At 39.6% G+C, this 19,228-nt stretch overlaps 1 protein-coding gene across 1 annotated transcript; it reads left to right on the forward strand.

The window, feature by feature from the left end:
- Nucleotides 1–13,490: 13,490 nt before the first annotated feature.
- Nucleotides 13,491–15,049, forward strand: LOC149814835 (GATA transcription factor 9-like). The gene is made up of 2 exons (XM_089989753.1): nucleotides 13,491–13,872; nucleotides 14,006–15,049. Exons 1-2 carry the CDS (start codon nucleotides 13,585–13,587, stop codon nucleotides 14,708–14,710), a joined length of 993 nt encoding a protein of 330 aa, XP_089845879.1. The 5' UTR covers nucleotides 13,491–13,584; the 3' UTR covers nucleotides 14,711–15,049.
- Nucleotides 15,050–19,228: the final 4,179 nt, after the last annotated feature.

Genomic DNA, 19,228 nt, shown 5'->3' on the forward strand with positions numbered 1-19,228 from the left:
CCCGCCAACCCGACCCGATTGCCACCCCTAGATGTAACCCCAGTCAAATGATGTGACGCACATGTTCCCAGCTTGCGCCTTCCACTGGCAATCTTGATAAAAGGAAATAAAATGTAAACATAAATGGCCATACTTTCACTTTAATAAAAGAGAAAAACATTACAATTTTTCAAAAACAGAAAAAAAAAATATTTTTCTGCATCTCAAAAAATGCTCTTAGGGATTTTACCTGGTGGAGTAACACAGCACATGTTTTGCTCATCCATGTGCTCAACATCCAGCCCAATAAACCAAGAACCAAGTGAGACATCTTCATGGGCATACTTGTGTAATATGGGCATACAAGTCAAGCCGCACCGCATACCTAGTGTTCATATTAAGCTTCCTGAACCTATAGTACAAGTTTGAATAAGCTTTTAATGAGCCAAACATGAGCCGCTCAACTTGTTTCACAGCCCTATCCACACCATGGTTAGCAAAACCTTGTTTGAAAACAGGTTTTTTCAATAAAACTTTAAAAACAAAAAAACTAAAGTATTTAAAGATATTTAACTCAAGCTAACTAGTTGAGGAAAAAGTAGAAGCATATTTCTGATATTTTAAAACAGGTCCTTACTTGCATAGTGACAAAAGTTTTTTATCGGCAATTTCTCGTTTTTCAAAAACTCGAGAGAAATTGAAAAAATTCCACAAATCTCGCATTTTTTGGCAAAATATTGGCAATAAAAAATATATAAAATAGTTTTTATAAGAAAATATTAATAAAAATTATTTAAAAATAAAAATATAGAATTCTTTTGTGATAAATAGCCGTTTAAAACGTAAAATACTGTGTTTAAATCGCGATATTTATGTTTTTTCATAAATCTCACAATATTTTGAAAATCTCGCAAGAAATTGCCGTTTTAAACTTTCAGGCAATTTCTCACGATATTATCGCTAGATTTTTCATAAATCTCGCGATATTTGTACCATGGTTAGAAAGACTTAGGACTGTATTAGGAATTTCAGAAAAGATGGTACCTGACTTGGAATTTTAGATAAAGGGTAGGTCTGCATCAGCAACTCACCCCCCATAAATATCCATTTGAGAGAAAAAAAAGTCGGTGGAGATGATTAGTTGGAAACTCAACTAAAAGGTGGTGCTCTTTTGGTACAATCCAATAGAAGACAGATGAAAGTTGCTTATTGCATAATATTCTTGAGCCCATTTTCTCTATAGCAATGATGTCAACTTCACCAAAGATAAGGACATAGCAATGTGGTGAGAGAAATCCCAGGCACTTGTGCATTTGTACTGTAAATGTATTAGATATCAACGTCAATATAACCAATAATATCAACATGACCATTATTTTTCGTCCAAATTCCATCTCAAAAAGTATTATGTGAACACGTGACTCTTTCGGAGGGCATGCCTAAATTGACCTATATATGTATAGTGCCTACTCCTTCCTACCTGCCACATAAATTGAATGTGTTACATATTTACCAAAATTGGTGCAAAAAGTAATGAGTAAGGTATAAAGTGAGAAGCCATTGTTTAAGAAATTTCTTAATTAGTGAAGCATGTGGCACCTAAGAAACATAAACAAAAGGCAGTGAAATTTAAAAAACAAAGTCACTGTTTTCCTACTTAAATATATCTTTTAGGCTATGTTTGGTTGTGGTTTCTGCATTGCTCTCTTTCTCTCTTGCTGTTGGAGAGCAGTGGCATTGCTGAAACAATGTAATGGGAAGGGTGTCTGCAAACCCAACACCACATTTCAACACCATTTTAAGAGGATGTTTTTGGCAACTCCATCTATCAACATGGCATTGGCAAGGACCAATGCTATCATTTTCGGTGCATATCGGCCTGTATCAGCCTATACGTATCTTATCGCCAAAAAATCAATATGATTCACCCCTGAATAGGTTATTTTTTAATAAATACTAAAAACTAATTTTTAATATTATTTTAAAATTCTATTATTTTTTAGTCGATACAAAACGATTCACTTGAGTATCGGTATCGGCCGAAACATTGGCAAGACGAATAATCTGCCAAAATTCAAAACTAGTGAATGCGACCCTAAAAAAAATTCAGTAGATGTGCATGTGTCTTAGCTAAACACATGTTCAAACCTAAAGTCAAAATCATTAGAAATTAATTTTTTTAAATTTAGACACTGAAATCTCTTTTTCTATCCATAACAGAGGTTTGTTTGTACCAATACATGACTTGGACAGTCAATCAGAATAACTTAAACAATGCAATAACTTTTGATAATTTTTCAAAACAATGATTGATCTGTCTACAAACAGTACCCAAAACTTAGAGCCAAATACATTACCAAAATTTTATTAAATATTTTGTACCATAGATAGTTTCATTTCCTGGACAAAACAGAATTAAGGACAAAATTGTTTCTAGCCAAATTGCTTGATTTTTAATTCATAAAATATAATAAATCAAAACATAAATTTTTTATTGCAGATTCTTTTTTATGTTAACTAACAATCATAAAAATATAGAATCAAAACATCATAGCATTTTGGGGCTATGATTTTTCTAACACGGGTCTATCGAGATAGATTCATTGTCCCGAATAGAATTCCTATTTTACCTTTTGAAAGTCATAACTCCTTCATCCGAGGTCACATTAACTCAAAGGTTAGACCAAAATCTTAATCTACGTGGGTAGAAGGTCCACACAAAATTTCATATTTTTCTAACGGATGTATTTGCATAAATCAAATTTTTATTAACATAGATTGAAATAAAATTTACAACAAATTGGATGCCACATACGAATCAAAGCATACTTTAAGATCTACCACAGAAATCTTCTAAAAATGAACTTGATTCATTAAAATATCATGTAAAAATGCTTAAATACATTTAAACATGATACACATGCATATCTACAAATCTAATCATGCTTTCATATACGAAACATATCTAGAATCCATAAATAACAAAGTTTTTCCAAAATCGATCTTTCAAAAACTTATTTTTGAATTTAAAAACATAAAAACATATTTAATCACATTCGATCTCAGATCTGGACCATTTTTCGATCATAGGATGCATAGAAAACTCATCTCAATCATGTACCATGTACCTTAACTCGTGCATAAATCCAAAGATAGTGAAACCTACCTCAAATGTCAAAAAGAAAAACAAGAAACGTAGAATGTCATTGACTCCACCAACATGTTCAGCCTTTGATTCGAGTTATACCACCAATGGTTGTACTACAACCCATTTGACTCACCTAGCCTAGGGCATGAAAGAGAGAGAAGGAGATAAAGAGAGATCGAGAAAATTAACCAAGAGGAGAGAGTGTGTGAGTTTTGAAAAATGTGCAGGAGTTCTCAAATTCTCCTTTTATAAAAAACCTAGACCCTAATCTCCCTTCTAATTCAATCTCCATCGTTCATCTTCGAAAGACACCTTGATCTACCATCACATAATAATTAAATATTTATCTAATTAATTAAATTTATTTAAATTAAGAAGGTATGTCACATGGCACGCTCACACTCCACCCTACAGTAATGTGGGTCCTATATCAAAATCGTGTAGAGGGGTTAGGCTCTATCCTAACCTCCTCTCAAAAAGAATATTCTTTGAAATAAAAACTTTAATTATCTAAATTAAATTATATAAAATATTAAATTTATAGAGTTATGCCACTTGGCATTCTCATAAACTACCAATGAGAGAGAGGGAGAGGACTCCAAATCCATTGACAGAGTTCAGAGGAGGGTGCATGTGTCTGGTCCTTGCCAATTCAACTGACTTGCAATGTAGGGTTATTTTACCAATGTGCGTGAGTAACGGGCCAGCATGTAGGATCATGTTGGACTACACCTCAATATACATGTCAATCCACCTCCCTTGGTGAGATCAATGGCATATTATGTGCGATCGAATCTCGTGATATATGTGTGTGATTCGAACCATATAAAAGAAAGGGAAAAAAGGGGTTTATATATATAGATATTACATGTAAATGTTGCATGCTTGTGTGTTATGATTTAAAGTTATTCAAAAGAAATATATTTACACACGCATGTTATGAGTTAGGTGCATGTTCACGTATTGGAGCTTGTACATTTAAATGTCATATTTCCTTTATGTAAAATTTGAATGGGTCAAGCATGCATCCCTGATTTATATTTGTGTAGATCTTTCATATTGATTGCACACACCTCGCACACATAAATTTTATAATGTTTGTTTTCATAAAAAAAAAGAATGATGAGGTGTGTGGTTGTATTCGACCCCAACCCTCATTTCGGGGTGTTTTGGCATTGCCAGTAAAACCTGGCCATTCTAGTCAGTCTGACCTGGTGTGACCCGGGGACTGTTGGCCCTGAACCAAGCGCAACTGGCACGGTAGGGTGCACTGCACCTTGTCGGCGTTGTTGTTGCCCGCCATCCATACCAGGCGCAACCGACTGGGGTCTGCAAAACCCTAGACTGCTGCTCTGTCATGTGTATGTCAGGCTACAACTATGCGTAGCACGATGCCCTACACCATGTTGAGCACAGTCGGCTAGGGTTAGTTTGACCCCAGCAACAACTTGTTGCTGCCTGCCAGATTGGAGCAGTTTATGCAATGTTACCATGTGTGTGACGTTGTTTCAACCCGCAAGGCATAGCAGTATAGATGTTAGGGGTCTGCCTAACTCAGTTAGAAAAAAAAAGAGTAAGAGGTTGGTTGGGTCTGTCGACCCCAGTCGAATGCCATCGTGAGTACCGCAGGTTGCTACTGCCCTGCTGAGCACAACAGAATCAGTCTACTGTGTTGAGCGATAAGCAGCAGTTGTTGCACCCACAAGGGTGCAACAGGCTAGGGTCTGTCGTCCCCAGCTCGCCTTGCTCAAACTCGGGTGACCAGCAGGGTGTGCCACCCTGCTGGTGCACCACAACGTTGGTGGCAGCAGACTGCAGGCCTGCCTCAAGCCTGCTGAAGCCCGGCTGCAGTCTTGTAAAATGTTATAAAAAAATGGATGAAACAAATTCTCCTTAGTTGTATGTGGTTGATGAATGCTTGAATTCATAAACTTCAGTTAAATACATATATGGGATAATTGTTCTTGACGATAATCCAAAGAAAAATGGAAATCTGATAATTATGGTCGTCGTTTCATGCAAAATAGTCTATGTGGGGACACTTTCGCCAAATTTGCACACTTCTTGATGACCAAAATGAATTATTTATTTTATTGAAGAGTTTTACAAAATACATAAAATGACAATGGTGATACTTATTTGGCCTGCAAATGAGATATGCTTCGCAATTGAATGACATTACCAGGTATCTTTCGTGTACCACGTTCCATTAAATGTATGATTTTTATGAATTGCACTACTATGATTTCTTGCAGAGTTATGTTAATGCAAAGACTCAAAAATGAGCATGAGGTTCAGCAGAACCCTTGTGGTGTCACACAAGCACTTATGATATTTTATGTGTGACATGCAAACTCTATACTATTATTTAATGGTGTATTAGATACACCTGTGTGATTTCCCCAAACTGGGAATGTGGTCGGCACTGACCTATGGGGTACCATGGGTACACCCAAGACATTTAATTGCTAGATCACATGTGCACAAGTTTAATAAAATTCCTGAATGGTTTAAATGTATCGGGGCTTGATTCCAGCACTCATTGGTTGAAATGCACCACGAGCTCAGAGGATACATGATTTGAACACACCAAGTAAAAATATATATGTTTTGACTGCCTCTTTTGTGTAGTCTGCACACTTACCTTACAGACAGGTATTTGTGTACCCCCAGTGTGTTACTTGGGTTCTCGAAACCCTGATTTGACCAAGAGAGGCTGGTATAGGTGACTTGAATGAATCAAATTAAAAAGAAAAAAATGGATATTCATTCAATGTTGGGTAACCTTAGAGCGGGTAGATAGTACAAACTTTGTTGGGTTGTTGTTATTGAAAAATACAATGTTTAATATTATGCTATGAGCAGCAATGATTCGATAGTCATCCACCCACAAAGTTAGGGGACCCAAACTACCAAAATTTTATCCTAGGTGGGTAGGTTCTAAACCTTCTAGAGAAGTCAGATGTGTCCTGTTATATATCGACCTTTAGGGGTTATCTTTCGGTCATTACTCCACTCCCTTAAGCATATGATTCAGATAATCAACTGGCGTATTAAAATATATGAGAATAATAGACCCCTAGTTGATCTCATATGTCTCAACGTATTGAAACTGCACGTACCCATAGGAGGTTAAGCAAGTGAAACATAATTATTCCTATATATCTTTACTTTTCTGCACTTAGATGTACATACATGTTTGAATATGGTTTCTAAAATGCTTGAGCTAAATATCAACTATCGTGTTGTCTGTTTTCAAATTTTTGTATGCTCTTATATGCTTGGCACTTTACTTGTACACCTTGAAAAGAGATTTTCTACTAAGACGTGTGAAGTCTAACCCCCGATATTAACATTTTATAGGTCATGAGGATTGAGCAGGAGTTGTTGCAAGATGTTTCAGTTGGAGTCGTGAAGATCACATTTTCCTTGTCGATTTGGGATTGATTTTTAATTGTTCAAGCATTATTATTTATTTTTAGTTAACTTGGTGTCATAACTCTTTAAAAATTTGGTGTATTGGTATTTATTCAATACTACTGTCAAATGTCAAATTATTTGAAATTGCCCAAGGTTTTTTCCAACCTCACTTTGATTATTTTTGTTGTGTTTTCTTTTAAAAGAAAATAAAAATTTGTCTAAAAATTGGATACATTTTGGGGTTTTATATTTGTCTTTATACAAGATATTTTCATTGAATATAACATCTCTCCATCTTATGATATTCTTGTCCTGATCATATCAGAACCAATATCCAAATTCATTATTACCATATCTAGTGAAAAAATACTTCTTGGACTTTGGATCCAACTTATCTCTGTCATCATAATCTACATACACATATAAAATACAAATAAGAACTTTCAAGTGTGATAAATTTACCTCTTTGTTTGTCAATGCCTCCTTTGGTAGTTCAAAGTCTAAAAGAACAAAAAGCAATCAGTTAATCAAGTAAGTTGTTGTGCTCACTGCTTCAACCCAAAATGTTTTCAGTAGTCCAGCATGTATCTTCATGCTTCTGGCTCCTTCATTCAAGGTCTCATTCACGCGTTCAACAACTCCATTCTATTGTGGGGATCTTAGAATTGTCTTTTTCATTCGAATCTCACTTACTGCACAAAGCGTCTTGAATTCTTTGTTATTATACTCTCCTCAATTATCAGACATCAAACACTTTATTTTTACCTTGACTGATTTTTAACTTGACTTTTACTTCCTAAAAATAGTGAATACATTAGATTTATTTTAAAAAAAATAAATTTATACCTTACGAGTAGAGTCATCAATGAAGGTAACATAATAGCGTGAGCCTCCAATGGATAGTATGGGAGCATGACCTCATATGTATGTATGTACAAGCTCCAATTTTTTTGTCTTTGATGTTCTTTCGGTCTTTGAGAAATTAATTATTTTTTGCTTTTTAAAAATACAATCCTCACAAAGATCAACATCCATAAACTTCAAGTCAGATACTTCTCCTTTGATGAAAGAATCTTCATCTCTTCACACTCATATGCCTTAGCATAGAGTGCTAAATTTTAGAATCAAGGGTTGAATTAATGACAAGCATAGTGTTTCTCATATATGTGATCGTATAAAGGGTACCCATGTTGTTGCCTCTTGCTACAATCTTAACACTTTTAGTAATTTTTCAAGATCTACCTACAAAAGTTGTAATATACCCTTCATCATTATGTAGTCCCACATATATTAGATTTCTCTATAAGCTTGAAACAGGTGTGACATTGTACAACTTTTACAGGGTGCCATTAGTGGTCGTAATTTGGACATCACATTTTTCCATAATATCTAAAGGTGTATTATCAGCTAGATACAACTTTCAAAAAAATTTAACAACATAATTATATATACCTTCTTTGCATCGGGTAGAGTGAAAGGATGCTCCAGAATCCAAGATCAGTGATTTAATGGTGTTGTCAACGCTCAAAGATTAAGGCATCAAGAACTTCTTCTATTGTTGTTGCATTGGCAGATTCTTCATTCTGCTTCTGATTTTGTTTCTTAAACACCCTGCAGTCTCTCATCAAATGCACTTTCTTCTCACAGTTCCAGCAACTAGGACCTTCTTGCTTATTTCAGGGTTTAGATTGATTCTTTCTTATGAACTTAGACATGCCACAATATTGACCTTATTGATTTGTTCTTCTCCTACCTTTAATATTCAAGGCAAAACCTGAGGATTTACATGATTCCCTTCTGTGAATATCTTTATTTAGAATTAGGTTTCAAACTTCATTTAACTTTAACTTGATTGAACCAGAAGAACTGCTCACAACAGTCACAGTCGCAACCTAGCTATTCGGTAGAGAGGACTACAAAATCAATGTTTAAACCTCATCTTTAAAGTTGATATCCACCAAACTCAATTGGATCGTAATGATGTTCAATTCATTGATATGGTCTGCAATAGATGCACCTTTGGTCTTCTTCATATTAAACATACGACACATTAGAAATACCTTATTTGACATTGATGTTTTTTCATATATGTTTGAGAGCAACTTTATGAGACCAATAGTGGTCTTCTTGTTCTTGATGTTGAACACAACATTTCAGGCCAACATCAATCGAACAACTCTCAGTGCCTATGTGTCTAACAAATCTCAATCTTTCTGATTCATATTTTCTGGCTTCCCTCCGGCAAGAGGCTATTGCATATTCTTCTAATACAGATAGTCTTCGATCTGCATCTTTCAGAAGCCGAAACTTGTCGATCGATCTAAACCTTTCTTTCTTCTGCCGCCATCGATTCCACTTTTCCATCTGAACCGAAGCTCTGATACCAGTTGTTGGGGAACGACCTTTCAAACTATCGATAGATCGAAGAAACAAACACACAAAGAACAAAAAAAAGAAAACAACCACACACAGAACAAAGATTTTATGTGCTTCGACAAGAATTGCCTACGTCTGCGACCTTACTGACTCTTCTTTATTGATTGAGATACAATATAAGAGCCAGATTGCCTCCTTTAAATAGAAGCCTATGAGTTTTACAAAGAGTCTACTAGTGTTATTGAATATAACAAGGAGTCTAGAGTAAAATTATAGAACTACCTTCCAAAAAAAATAGTACCTTTTAAATTTTTACTTACAGAGGGCGTTTGATGGCGCTGAAATATCTAATCAAGGATAAATTTACCATGGCTTCAAACGCCCTCTCAATTTCAGAGCCTGCACCCCTTTTGCTCAATTTCACATTTTCATTTTGGTCCACTTTGAACTAATCAATTATTGAAAATGGCGAAATAATTAAAATTCTCATGTAATTAATTAGAATACCATCTAATCCATATCGCATCAATTTTCAAAGTAGAAAATTCTATGCAAGTGCTTTAAAATGAAGTGGGGCTTCGATCATCTAAGTTTTACGAACTCTTTTTTTACTGCAAGACTTACTAGCTCTCGTGGTAGCTGGTCTTGTGAATTTCAAATTTTGCATTGATCCTCCATGGCATCCCTAAAGCTGGTAAACGAGCCGATCAAACTGAACATAGATCATTCAAACTTGTTTCATTCTCGAGGCTTCCCGAACTGAGCTTGAGCTCGAGTTCATGGCAAGCCCGTGTTGAACGAGCCGAGTTCAAGCTGGCTCATTAACAAAAAAAAAAAAAATTGAAAATTGTAGAAAAACTCAAACTGGCTTATTTACATAATAAATACATTGTCTCAAAGCTGCAAGCAATAGCATTTGCACTCTAAACTTATCGCTTGCAAATAATATATATAACACCCCTGCAACCCCCTGCCAACTTACAATAAAGTAGATCCAAGAAAATTAAAAATTTATATCAAGTTCTGCATTCCTCCAACATTTAAATGGTTTTTGAAAATACTGTGATAAATTTTGGGTTTGGTTTCTAAGTTTTCTAACCAATGTGGCCAGATTTGGGTTCATCCATCCAGACCCTCAAGTTGGATCCAATCATGGTGGACGTGATTAAATGGCCTGGTGTGGTTCGGATCCACTATTGGCAACACCAAATCTACACCATAGTTACCAATTCCACCACTTCAGGTTGCAACCCACAAACCATGACCCACCTTACTGCATTGAATCAGGGTCTACATACCTCACATGAATGAGCTCCCAATATATTGAGATCCTTAGCCGTTCATTAACCATGAGTCCATGACCCGGTAGGCCGTGCCCGTGCACATGGGTCATATACTAGCCATATCATAGTTGATCCGAATCTGAATTTTAAGCAATAAGTCTATATCTCAATCTACAATAGATCCAAGGGACTATATTCAAATGCAGGTGTGAATTTTGTACGGTAGTACGGGTCCAGTAGAAACAGGTTAACAACATGTATTTTACACGGATTCAACTTGATATGGACCCCAGCAAAGATCCACCATAAAATGTTGACCCAAATGTGAGTCCAATTCCAAGCGAGGCTCAACCGTCTACGGTCCGAGATCGATACGAAAGCACATCCAATTTTATGGTACAACTGGTTGCATGTATTTTGCGTGTAAAAGTCACAAATGGATTGGACTTGATCTGGATCAAAACATAGATCCAACAAAAGATGTCGATTTGAAATCTTAGTCCAAATCCCAAAAAGCACCTAGTTATCCAAGTCTGAATTCGTTATGGAAACACATTGGATTCTATTTTAAAATTCATACCCATAAAAAAAATTGGATCAGAAGTTTGACCTAGTCCGATCCATTTAGACCCCTAGGTGGACCTGAGCTGGATCCAGAAGCATCGAAGCAGGCAGCGGGGTCCCGGGGTTCCTCCGGTCCACCGACGCACTCACACTCACCCGAGGACTGGCCACGTGTGCTTGACCACCGCCAATTAAGGCTTTTGACACGAGTGATTCCCCTCAATGTCACATGCAGCCTGACACGCCTCCCTGTACCTTTCACGTGCCGCGTGGGCCCCACCCTCGCGATTTCCTCCTGTTCTCAGAAAAAAAAAAAACGAAAAATACGAAAAAAAAAACGAAAAAGAAAAAAAGAAAGGGAAGAAAACCTCTACGCCAAGCAACGCCGATTCCGCGGGCCTTTTTTTTTTTTTTTTCTCACCCCTCGCTTTTAATCCAAGTAAAAAATAAATATAGTGTACTCTCAGGTGGTCAATCTCGCCCCCAATACTTTGTAAAAATGACGTCCATGTCTCTCTCTGTGTTGCGTGCGTGCGAGGGTGGGTTCGCGTTTGTTCTAAACGGGATTCGGATCGACTGGCAAGGAGACCGATTCGTAACTTTAGCATCAAAGGCTAGCAATTGGATATTTTACTGATTCATGGCCCGATTGGATCGCATTAGCCCAAGGGTTTGGTATAGGAGAGGGATAGGTGTAAGTGGTGACAAAAGATCAATTTGGTCGGACTTGGCGGACTCTTGGTTCATACAAGTCAACCACGAGGTCCGTGACATACTCGCCGTCGACCTAGCAAGTTAGATCGATTTGGCCGAGCCCTTGAACACCGTTGTTATGGACAAAAGCTCTATTTGTCAGCACGCACGAGATTTCCACAATGCGAAAATGACAGTCTTGTCCCAAATGGAAAGGGTAAAACAGTCAACTTGGTGAATGGGGGCCGCACGTTAAGGCAAAGGATATTTTAACGTTTTAAATACTTTTAAGGAAAGATTTGTTATCTCTGAAGGCAGATCAAGCCTGGACAAGAAAAAGACGATTTTGTCCCCCCATTAACATGTGGGTCAAAATAGTGTCAAAAGAATCATTTCGTACGCCAAGTATCGTGAAGGCCACAACTGAAACCACGTCCACCGCAGAGGCAATAAAATAAGCCCACCACGTCAACTCGAGGAACATGTCCGTCATGTGTAACAACAATTTAGGGCAAATCAGTCATTTCATCCCAAGCTTCCGGACACGTCAGTAGCACGGGTCCCACGCCGGCAGCGGCGCTCTTCGTGCCGCCTTGGGAGACTGGGTTCATGCGCGCCACGTGGCCGTCGGCAAATGAGGATACTGAATTACCAATATAACATTACCATAAAAAATTTACATCCTCCCTTGGCCTTATGAGCTCGTTAACCGGTTAGGGATTGTTTGAATGCCTGTTTAAGATTGGACGAAATGAACAAAATTTTGTTTTTTTTATGTAATCCCTAATCAAATACAATAAAATCCCTAATCAAATTAACTAATCTTAAATTATAATAAAATAAATCATAAATAAACCAAAAACCCTTAAACTATAAGAAAAAACCATAAAATTAAATAAAAACCCCTAATCCAAACCTTAACCAAAGAAAATAAAATAAATTATAAATAAACAAAAAACCCTAAACTATAAGAAAAACATAAAATTAAATAAAAAAACCTAATTCAAACCCAAACAAAAGAAAAAAAAACTATAATCAAATACAAGAAAAGCCTTAATCAAACTAACTATAAAAAGCTTTAAAAAAATTGATTCAAAACCCTTATCATAAAAAATCAAAGAAAAACTAATCAAATAAAAGAATCCTAATCAAATTAACTATAAAAAGACCTAATCTAAAAATTTTGATTAAAAAACCTAATAAATGAAAAAAAATCTCAAATGATTGAAATCAATACAAAGAACAAGAAGAAAGAGAATAACAAAGAAAAACATAGAAGAAGATAAATGAAGAAGGACAAAGACAAACAAAGAAGAAGGGCAAGCAATAAGAAAAGAGAAAGAGGGAGAACCATGGGTGGTCTGCCGGCCACCGAACGGCTGGTGGCCTAGCCCGGCCTGCACAGAGGAGAGAGAGAGGGAGGGTCGGGGTGGGCAATCAATGAAATCTCTTAATATGATTATTAAATGAGCAAGTGGAGATCGACGATTGGCTGCAATGATGGCTTTTAGTTGTGGGCATCACCGGGCTGAACATGAGACCCACTTTTCTGAATCTTCCGGGTCAGTCTGTCAGTGTGAGCAAATGGGAGCTCCAACCTGACGGTTATAACTCGAAAGAGAGATTGACATAACCATTTTTACTTAAACGTATGCGTCAATGTACTCGACCAAGTTCAGATCATACTGGACAATCGACAAAAATCATATGTCAAACATGCTTATTTTGAGTTGGGTCCTGGTCCATCTTGGGGTCGGGTTGGGCCCCAAAGTCTCATGGAATCATCTCCAACGGACAAAGAGGGTTGATCACAGTCACATGTGGGGTTGTGGGCTGGCTTTGTCTTTCCGCTCGATGAGGGAGAGGGTATTTTTGTAATTAAATGCAAAAGCAGAACTACCCCACAATTATAGCGACTGTTTTTATCTTTTTATTTTCCTGGCCCCTTCCCCTTTTTTTAAATTTTTTTTTTTTTTTTTAGCTGTCATTGTCCTCTCCTCCCCCCCACACCTCCATCTCTCAAATAAACCCTACCACAACCCTCGTCCTTGCATTCCCACTCATTCTCCTTCTTCTTCCTTTTCTCTCCGATAGGGCCCTTTTCAGAGTCTCTTACTGGGAATGGAAGCACCGGAGTTTCCTCATGCCGGAAGTTTCCGAGCAGGAGCTTCCCAATTCTCGCCCGAGGGGAAGTTCTGCGACCTAAAGAGCGCTGATTTCTTCCCCATCGAGGACCTACTGGACTTCTCCAACGATGATGTCTCGGGAGGCTTCGAGGCTGCGGCCGGTAACTCCACCGACTCCTCTACCCTCACCGTCTCTGAGACGGCCGGCAGCTCCAACTCGTCGTTCTCCGGCGACTGCTGCAACTTCACCGACTCCCATTTCCCCGGCGAAATATGTGTCCCCGTAAGCACCACGTCTCTCTCTCTCTCTCTCTCTCTCTCTCTCTCTCTCTCTCTCTCTCTCTCTCTGCGGAAATGAAGCTACGAATTTTTAGGGAATTTTTCTGATTTTTTGTTGGGTTTTGTTTTATGGATAGTATGACGATTTAGCGGATTTGGAGTGGCTATCGAATTTCGTGGAAGACTCGTTCTCGAGCGAGGATTTGCAAAAGCTTCAGATCATCTCGGGGGTCAAGGCGGGGAACGACGCATCGAGCGCTGCCGCCTCGTCGGGCGCGGACGTGGCGCCACGGCCGAACTCGAGCCTAAATCCAGATGCACCCGTTCCGGCCCGAGCGCGGAGCAAGCGGTCCAGGGCGGCCGCATGCAACTGGTCCTCGCGGCTTGCAGTGCTCTCGCCCACGTCCTCTTCGTCGGAGTCGACCGACGCACTCGCAGTCGCCGCCCGGAAGGTGGCCAAGGACTCCAGCAAGGTGATCAGGAGAAGGGACGCTGCCGAGCACTCGGAGGGAAGGAAGTGCCTGCATTGCGCCACGGACAAGACTCCGCAGTGGCGGACGGGCCCGCTCGGCCCGAAGACGCTCTGCAATGCCTGCGGTGTCCGGTTTAAGTCCGGCCGGCTCGTGCCTGAGTATCGACCCGCTGCGAGCCCGACGTTCGTCCTCACCAAGCACTCGAACTCACACCGGAAGGTGCTCGAGCTCCGGAGGCAGCAGGAGTTGCAGAGATCGCAGCAGCAATTCTTCCAGCAGGCCGCTGGAGTCTTCAATGTCTCCACTGGAAGCGACGCCGGAGACGAGTTCTTGATCCACACCGGGCCCAGTTTCCGGCACCTCATCTGAAACAAGAGGACGCCTCTCCATCCTTTTTCTCCCGTCGCTCTTTTCCAGTTTCGCCCATCGATTTTTGTTATCAAAAGAATTTTAGGTCAGGTGTAGGCAAAATGATCGAAAATTGGAGTTCTACGATCGGTTGATCCGTGTTGGTGGTTAGGAATCGGAGACACTTCTCTGTAAAAGACTCGAGTTTTAACTCCTCTCCTCCCTATATCACTCTTTATCTTTCCCCCTTGTTTTATCCTTTTTGTTCATTTTTTTAATCCTGTTTGCGTTTTATTCTTACGGTTTTCCACAAGAGGAAAATGGAAAAATTAGAAAAAGATTTACTATTTTTTGTTACTATTCTTGGTCGAATTTTGCAATATTCTGAAAGGTATCGCCTTCGGATTTGAGTTCTTTCCGTTAATTTCCACAATTAAATCTTTCCTTAAACGGGAAAATGGAAGTTGAAGAAGAAAGAAGAGAGTTTTTCAGGACGACATCTCTCTCTCTCTCTCTGCCGACCAAAGGGCACCGACGACAAGCAGTTCTCCGATTCCGGCGATTCCCGGCAGAGCGAGAACTCTCGGGGCCGTCGGCCAGGCGTTCCGGAGGGGCTTTTGGACTCCCGGCCAAACGGGATTCCCGTTATGCATTGTTTTCCGTTCAACTTTTGTTATTTTTTGGCACGGAATTTCTCGCCGTGTGGGGATTCGGGAGAGAAGTGGTACTGAAATAATGGTCTCGATTCTCTCAATCCGTATCGATCCCCTTGGGAATGGTATCGATACGGATTGAAAATTTCTTTTAGAAACCAAGTCGACGTGCTGACGACTCGTGTGCTCGTCCAAATCTCGTTCATCGTCAGGGGATTGAATGCTTATAAAACCAGCCCGGATCGGCTTTCTTGTTGGTTATTTTGCAACTGTTAGGCTCGGGTCAAAACTGTATAAGGTCATGTTAATTCGATCGAGTCGAGTTCTCAGGTACACAGAATGGCCGTTGCTTCTGTCCATGAATTCAACTTCTTGTTTTTGTAGCTGTTAAACTCGGTTCATCGGTTATCCATACACCCTCTGTTATCGTGTCTTCTCATTATATTATTACACAAGAACCGTGTCTATTGTGTCCGTTTTGCCGTGTCCTTGCGGTCGACAAATACTTCAATTTAGCGGGCGTTCCGTGTCCCTAACTGGGTTAACCAGTGGGCGACTGACTCATCATAGCTTTTTTAGTGGATTCGCTTGCTGCTATTTTCTTATCGTTGGTTTCGCAACAACCAAATTGGGTCAAGTAGACTCCTACGAATATACCATATCCTCGATTTTCTTTTTCTTTTTTTGAAAGAAATCCATATTCTCGAGATTATATTTTCCAAAATGATCCAAATATTATTCTTACATAGTCAACCCCTCTCTAACGGTCAACACTAAAGGATGTATCGGTCATTGACTCCAGCCTGGCCCACCATCAGCAGCTATATATTGAATTTGAACACTTTCCTTCTCTTTTACCGAACTATATGGCCCACAGGAAAAAAGAGTGTAAGAGAATTTTGAACTGTCAGATCCATGGTCCCTGAAGGTTGCTTACTTGCTTGCTTATTACTCATATAGATGAGATGAGCACGGCCTTCATGCACTCATCATACGACATGTAAGAATTCTCTTCCCTCGTGTCATTCTAGAAAATGACCCATGCGCTCTTCCACTCTCTACAAAGGACTTCCGTACCCCCTAACCTGCGGCCAATGGCAATCACAAATAACTAAGAAAAAAAATGAACCCAAAACGAACAAACCCACTGATGGTAATTTTTACAAAAGATAGGGATGGTTTTGCCAATGTAAAAAATGACTGAACAAACCCGCTGATGGATGGACACGGACGCAGGCAAACCAGGCTCGAATCGTGTCCGGATGGGCCAGCACATGATATGGTGAGAGATAGCATTCGTCGGTGGCACATGTGGGTCTCACGTGAGCATGAACCCCAGAGGACGCGACCGCCACCGGGGTTTTACGATAATGACATGTGTCTCCCTGGTGGCACCAGGCACCCCTCCCATAAAGAATTTGCTGTGCTGTGTTGTGTTGTGTGCCCATGAGTTCGCGGCAAAAGCCATGTGCTCGGGATCGGGGCCAACCAAAAGGGTATATTATTGTTTCGGACCGGTTCCGTGAAAACTATACATACATATATATATATATATATATATATATATATATGTATATATATATATATATATATATATATATATATATATATATATATATATATATATATATATATATATATATATATATATATATATATATATATATATATATATATATATATATTGGAAAGGCAAGCTGGGGTTAGGCAGACCCCACCACTTTTTATTCAATCGTACCGATGGGGTTTTGAACCTGCAACGTCTCACTACAGGAAGACGTGCACTGACAGCCATTACCAACCACGCGGAGCACCCCGTTGGTAAAAACCATAAGTTTTGGATTTGAGACTCGGGTCGTGAAAATGGATAGATAGGTGAGACCCAGTAGGATTCCGAAAGATGACTGGTAGGGTGCTTGCATTTGTGTTTGCTTCCTGACTTGGCTCTTTTGGATCATTGGTGGCTCAAAAAATGGATCTGACCCAGATGAACCCAAATACGTGAACTGTTTCAGAAGACAAAACACCGAATCTTGAGGTGCACTTGGCTCACCAACTTGTCCAAAAAGCCACGGCCCCACAGTGCAGTGCCAGTGCAACATCCCAACGAGTTGGTGCATCCAGAGAGAGCTTGTGCGTGCACCTCTGGCAAAGAAGCACCCTTCTTCGTGGAATTGGTTGAAATTGGAATCGGAGTACATCAATTTCTTTTCATTAGAGAAGGAGAAAAGAGAATTTCGATAAATTGGATTCCAACTCCACCATATCCCAATAACCCAAACACACACGAAAGTGGCAAGCTCGCCTAGGGGATATTGCTCTGGACTGGCATTAACCAATGGGGGTGGTTAAGGAGCTATAACGTTAGGCTACTCGGCTTCGGGGCAAACGCCGTGTCCCCTCGCCCGTCAGTGGCCACACCACACACTCTAGCAATGGTGCAGCGCAGTTCAAGCATATAGCCATGGCAATAATAAGACACCATCAACCCAACCGCTCTTACCCACTACCACATCTGCAATAACAACCTCAATTCCATTGCCAACCACCCACATTGATTTGCATGACATCACTTTTGACTTCCAGCAATATCATAAACCACAATCTTCAATCGCCATAAGTTGCCGATTTATGTAAGGTAGACAGCCGGTCATGAATGCATGAATAGTTCTTCAAAACAACATATACTTTTCCAACTCTCAATTCTCATATCGATTTGCATGTCACTTATCTCCCTAAGTTGCTGATTTGCATCCCTAAAAAGCCAGTGATGGATGCATGAATTGTTAATCAAAACATTACTTTTCTGAAATCTCCAATTGGCCCCATTAAGGATGCTTCCAATGCGAGGGACAAATTTCCAGCATCGACAACACAACATGGAGTGCCAAGACAACCCTCTCCAGCATTGTTGAGGACGTCATCAAAGACCTTCTGTAATGAGGTGTTGGGGGAGATGAGGATGGTTTTAACATGGCAAAATGTAGACAAACAGCAATTAGAGAGGAGAAATCAGGAGGTTCAAGACAACACTGCCAATGTTTGTGAACTCCTCGCATCAAGACTTACACAGAAAACATGTTCACCAACCAAATTTTTACCAGGCTCAGCCATGTCTCACATGGACTCATGCAGTGTTGCTCGGTCATGACGGGCATCTCAGACATTGATAAATGCAGGTATCGACAGAGGTTGGGAAGTCGACTGTTCAAACCTGAGTCTTTAAGGCTCCAATAAACTTATCAAGCAAGAGGTGGTCAAGGATTAGGTTTTCACTTTTCTTAATGGTGGGGTCATTGCATAATAATTGTAGGAATGAATAAAATAAGGAGCTACTTAGCAGTGCAGAACAAGCTAACAAAGATCATTAGATCTTTAAAAGCAAGCACAAGCTCATGCACATGCATGTGCACAAACATTGGATGGCAACCACTTCAAAGATAATGAAAAACAATAATAATAATACTAATAATAACAATAACAATAACAATAACAATAGGTGGTTATCTAGTCCAGCCACCCTAATCACGGTGGCACACCAGAAAGCCAATTGATCCCAACCACACCGATACCGGAAAACATTGGGTGTCCATTGAAACATAATCCATCTTAATCCCTCTATTAAGAAGCGAAGAGGACTTTTTTTTTTTCCTTCCATAATAGAGCTGGGGGAATTAAGGCTCCCTCCTTTTACGGCAGTTACATAACCACCTACAAACCAGTGGGCATTGAACTTGCAATATCTCATCACATGGTGGCGTGCACTAACTGCTTCTACCAAACAAGCGGAGCACCAATTGGTAAGCATCAGAGGATTTAATCCTGTATAGAGGAAGGCCCAGAAACCACAGTGAAACAGGATGGTGCAGGCCACACTGGCTTGCAG

The sequence above is a fragment of the Nuphar pumila genome, chromosome 15 (genome assembly GCF_984573655.1).
Source record: "Nuphar pumila chromosome 15, dmNupPumi1.hap1.1, whole genome shotgun sequence".
Taxonomy (NCBI): Eukaryota; Viridiplantae; Streptophyta; class Magnoliopsida; order Nymphaeales; family Nymphaeaceae; genus Nuphar; species Nuphar pumila.

What these genes read in the sequence shown, in the direction of transcription:
- LOC149814835 (XM_089989753.1), top strand. Translation starts at nt 13,585, where the DNA reads ATGGAAGCACCGGAGTTTCCTCATGCCGGAAGTTTCCGAGCAGGAGCT. An exon ending in CCGGCGAAATATGTGTCCCC is followed by an intron (nt 13,873 to 14,005) that starts GTAAGCACCACG and finishes TTTTATGGATAG; the next exon opens with TATGACGATTTAGCGGATTT.